This window comes from Penaeus japonicus, unplaced genomic scaffold, assembly GCF_977035675.1.
Source record: "Penaeus japonicus unplaced genomic scaffold, GWHDUDI00000001_assembly GWHDUDI00000040, whole genome shotgun sequence".
NCBI classification, from domain to species: Eukaryota; Metazoa; Arthropoda; class Malacostraca; order Decapoda; family Penaeidae; genus Penaeus; species Penaeus japonicus.
In genome coordinates this window covers 19,535,189-19,540,188 of record NW_028234442.1, presented here as the reverse complement: position 1 = coordinate 19,540,188, position 5,000 = coordinate 19,535,189, and the positions used below count along the sequence as shown (strand labels likewise).

At 42.6% G+C, this 5,000-nt stretch overlaps 1 protein-coding gene across 1 annotated transcript in view; it reads left to right on the top strand.

Annotated features, from left to right (window-relative positions):
* The window catches only part of LOC122250623 (N-acetylated-alpha-linked acidic dipeptidase 2), a 35,919-nt gene that overhangs the window by 24,777 nt on the left and 6,142 nt on the right, over window positions 1-5,000 (top strand). The window contains exons 9-13 of the mRNA XM_086534106.1: window positions 16-203; window positions 1,434-1,553; window positions 3,134-3,216; window positions 3,532-3,660; window positions 4,843-4,922. Of these exons, the coding sequence (XP_086390232.1) occupies window positions 16-203; window positions 1,434-1,553; window positions 3,134-3,216; window positions 3,532-3,660; window positions 4,843-4,922 (600 nt within the window). The remainder of the gene's footprint in view (window positions 1-15; window positions 204-1,433; window positions 1,554-3,133; window positions 3,217-3,531; window positions 3,661-4,842; window positions 4,923-5,000) is intronic.

The window sequence follows — 5,000 nt, the reverse complement described above, 5'->3', positions numbered from 1 at the left end:
CTCCCTCCCCCCTAGGAAGCTGCGATCGGACCAGCCGACCCCCGAGGGTTGGGTCGGAGGACTGGAAGGGGTCGAGTACAACCTCGGGCCGTTCTTCAAGTCCGACTTCAGTGACTACCGCCTCAGACTCCAGACTCACAACTACGAACTCAAAGCCCGCTCGTACAACGTCATCGGAACCATCAAGGGGGAGGTTGAACCAGGTGAGGATAGGGGGGGGGGAGAAGGAGGGGAGGAGGAGGGAAGGAGAGAGGGGGGAGGGGAAGGAAGGAGGGAGGGGGGAGGGGGAAGAAAAAAGGAAGAGGGAGGATGAAGAGGCATGGAAGGGAGAGAGGGAATGGGGGGAGGGGAAAGAGAAAAGGGAGGGGGAGGGGGAGGGAAAGGGGAGGTGGGGTGAAGGGAGGGTGAAGGGGAAGGGGAAATGGAAAGGGAGGGGGAGGGGAGGGGGAAGGAGGGGGAGGTGTAGGGGTAGGGAGAGGGAGAGGGAAAGGGAGGGATAGGGAGGGGTAGGGAAGCATAAGGAGGCATAAGGAGGTATAAGGAGGGACAGGGAGGGATAAGGGGGAGGGGGTAGGAAGGGATAGAAAGGGATAGGGAGGGATATGAAGGAATAGGAAGGGATAGGAAGGGATAATAAGGGGTAGGGAAGGATAGGAAGGGATAAGGAGAGATAAGAAGGGATAGGATGGAATTGAAAGGGATAGGGAGGGATAGTGAGGGTTAAGGAGGGATAGAAGAGATAATTAGGGATAGGGAGGAATAGGAAGGGATAGGGAGCGATAGGGAGGGATAAGAAGGGATAAGGAGAAACAGAAAGGGATGGGAAGTGATATGAAGGGAGGGAGGGATAAGGAGGGAAAAGAAGGGATAGGAAAGGATGGGAAAAAATATAGAGAGATAGGGAGGGATAAGGAGGGATAGGAAGGGGAAAGCAAGGGTTAGGAAGGTATAGGAAGGGATAGGGAGGGATAGGGAAGGATAGGGAGAGATAGGTAGCGATAGGGAGGGATAGGGAGGAATAGGGAGGGATAGAAAGAGAGAAAGACAGAGAAAGAGTGAGAAAGAGAGAGAAAGAGAGAGAGAAAAAGAAAGAGAGAGAGAGACGTACGAGCACAAAGCGTGCATGTGTGCTTGTGTGTCTGTTTGTGACTGACTAACTATCTGTCTATATATACACACAAATCTTCATACATATATGTATATATATATATATATATATATATATATATATATATATATATATATATATATATATAGAGAGAGAGAGAGAGAGAGAGAGAGAGAGAGAGAGAGAGAGAGTGAGACACACACACACACACACACACACAAATCAAAACAAAAACAAATAAATTTCCCACTAACAATACCCCTCCCCCTACACCCCCTACACCCCCCTACTCACCCCTTACTCACACCCCCTCCCCCCTCCCCAGATCGCTACGTGTTGATCGGCAACCACCGCGACGCCTGGGGCTACGGGGGCTCCGACCCCTCCAGCGGAACGGCGCAGATGCTCGAAACGGCGCGCGTCCTCGGGGAGCTCATGAAGGAGGGTGAGTAGTCATGCTGAGGATGGTGACGATGGTGACGATGGTGATGGTGAGGGATGGTGGTGATGGTGAGTGATGATTGTGATGGTGAGTGGTGAAAGGTGATGGTGAGTGATGATGATGATGATGAGGATGATGATGATGATGATGATAATAACAATGATAATGATAATGATAATGTTAATGATAAAAATAAAAGATCAAGATAAAGATAATGATACTGATGACTATAATAATGATAGTAGATAAATAAATAAATAAATAAATAAACAGATAAATAGAGCAAGAGAGAGAACATAACGCGAGAGAAGCAGTAAATATGTCAGGGAAGTTACCTCATTTTCCGGAAAAAAACTGTTGATTCCTACAAGAAACTCGTTAAAGCTTTCTTGCTAATTAGTTCAATTATTTTGGAAAACAAGATGAACCCAAATAAAAGAGAGAGAGAGAGAGAGAGAGAGAGGGAGAGGGAGAGGGAGAGGCAGAGAGAGAGGCAGAGAGAGAGAGAGAGGGAGAGAGAGAGAGGGAGAGAGAGAGGGAGAGAGAGAGGGAGAGAGAGAGGGAGAGAGAGAGGGAGAGAGGGAGAGAGGGAGAGAGGGAGAGAGGGAGAGAGGGAGAGAGGGAGAGAGGGAGAGACTGAGAGAGAAAGAGACTGAGAGAGAGAGAGAGAGAGAGAGAGAGAGAGAGAGAGAGAGAGAGAGAGAAAGAGAATATATTCACTAAAATAATGATAAAGGAAACACACACATAAAAAAAAAAAAACGAAAATTGCATCTTTGTTGCGAAGAAAGAAAGGAAGAACAAGACATATTTTCAAAAATGCTTTTTAAATTTAAAAAGAAAGAAAGACAAAAAGACAGCTAACGAGCAAGAGAATCATGTTTACAAAGCGATTCCTCTCCCTCCCCCCATCCCCCCGCCGCCCCCTTTTCCCCGAGTTTTAGAAAAAAGACGAAAGAGAAATGGAACACAAATTTAATATTTTCTTAAGATCGACACACATGGAGAAAGAAAAACAAAAACAAAAACAATATCATTATCATCTCAAAAACAATATCAACTACAACAATAACAGTAATAAAAACATCATCACAATCATCATCAACAATAAAACATCATTATTAACAGTAAGAAGGACAACAACAACAATATAATCATCATCATCATTATCACCAACAACAATATCAATCACAACAAATACAACATAATTAAAAACAAAAAAATAACAAAAACATCAACAAAAACAATATATGAACATCATAAAGAAAACAATAACAGCAGCAGCAACAACTACAAAAAATAAATAAACCTTAACAACAACAATCACACCACCACCAACAATCGCAACAACAATCACATCAACAAAAATCACAACAGCAACAATCACATCAACAACAATCACAAGAACAATAATCACATCAACAAAAATAACATCAACAACAATCACAACCACAACAACTACAACAATCACAACTACAACAATCACAACAACTACAACAACCACAACCACAACAACAATCACAATCACAACAACAATCACACCACCACCAAACAACAAAAATAAACGTAACTACTTTGGGCAGGTTGGCGGCCGCGGCGAACCATCGTTTTCTGCAGTTGGGGCGCGGAGGAATACGGGCTTATCGGTTCTACGGAATGGGTCGAGGTGAGTTTTTTTTCTGTCTTTAATTTCTTCTTTGAATTGAGTCTTAAAAGAAGGAGTTTGGTGTATTGTTTTTGTTGTTGTGTTTTTAAGAAGTGTTTCTTTTTTTATATATATATTGTTTGATGTTTTCCTTGATGCTTCGTAAGATGTGGAAGTATATAGATCATACAAATTTTGAGAGACAAATAGCCAAAATCACCCCCACCCCCCCAAAAAAAAAAAAAAAACAGATTAAAACAAACAAACAAACAAACAACCCTATCTAACCACCTCTCCCCCTTCCTCCTCCACCCCCACCCCTTCCCCCTCCTACAGGAACACGTGGACAAATTGCAAGAACGCGCCGTCATGTACGTGAACACGGACACCTGCGCCTCAGGACCCATCCTTAACGTCCCTGGGAGTCCGTTGCTGTGGGATCCTATCGTCAAGATGGCAAAAATGGTAGGGAAAGGATGCTTGATGTATATATATGTATTTTTGAATTATTTTTTGCATTTTTTTTAGGATTGTTATTATTATTATTGTTATCATTTATTTCGTGTGTTTATTTTTTTGTGATTATCTGTCTATCTATCTATATCTGCCTATCTATCTATCTATCTCTATCTATCTATCTATATCTATCTATCTATCTATCTATCCATCTATTTATCTATCTATCTATCTATTTATCTATCTATCTATCTATCTATCTATCTATCTATCTATCTATCTATCTATCTATCTATATATATATATATATATATATATATATATATATATATATATATATATATACATATAATATTTTTGACGATTTAAAATAAAAGATTGTGATGATATTTTTTGTACTGAATTTTTGTTTGTTTTGTTTATTTCTTTGTTATGTTTATAATTTTAATTTGAGAACTGATTTTTCTTTCATTTTTCTTTTCATTTTTTTATCATTATTGCTTCATTTTCTTTTTCCTGTTTTCCTTACTATTATTTTTCTTTGCTCAGCTCTCTTTCTATGGAATCTTATTTTCATTCTCTTGTTTTCCATCTTTCTTTCTTGTTTTTTTTCGCTTCTTTTCCCTATTTTTTTTTATTCAAAGATTCCTGTCCATCTATATATCCATCCATCCACCCATCCACCAAACCACCCATCCATCCCTCTCTCCCTTTCTCCCTCCTTCCCTCTCTCTCTTTCTCTCCCTCCCTATCCCCCTATCTCCCCATCCCTTTCTCTCTTTCTCCCTCCCTCCCTCTCTCCCTATCTCCCTTTCTCTCTTTCTCCCTCCCTCCCTTTCTCCCTATCCCTTTCTCTCTTTCTCCCTCCCTCCCTCTCTCCCGATCTCCCTTTCTCTCTCTTTCTCCCTCCCTCACTATCTCCCTTTCTCCCTCCCTACCTCTCACCCTCTCTCCCTTTTTCCCTCCCTTTCTCCCTCCCTTCCTTTCTCCATCCCTCTTTCCCTTTCTCCTTCCCTCACTATCTCCCTTTCTCCCCTTCTCCCTCCCTCTCACCCTCCCTCCCTCCCTCCCTCCCCCTCTCCCTCTCTCCCTCTCACCCTCCATCCCTCCCTCCCTCTCTCCCTCCCTCTCTCCCTCCACCACACAAATACCATCATAGTAACCACACAACCTCCCCCCCCTCCCCACCAGGTACCAGGAGTAAGGGACGGAGACACGCTATACGCAGAATGGGAAGCGTATGAGAAGATCAGGAACCATTCAACACCTGAGTATGTACATGTATGGTTGTCTGGTTTACTTACGAATGGTAGGGAGTGATGAAGAAAGAGGAGGGGGTTATGGTGGCG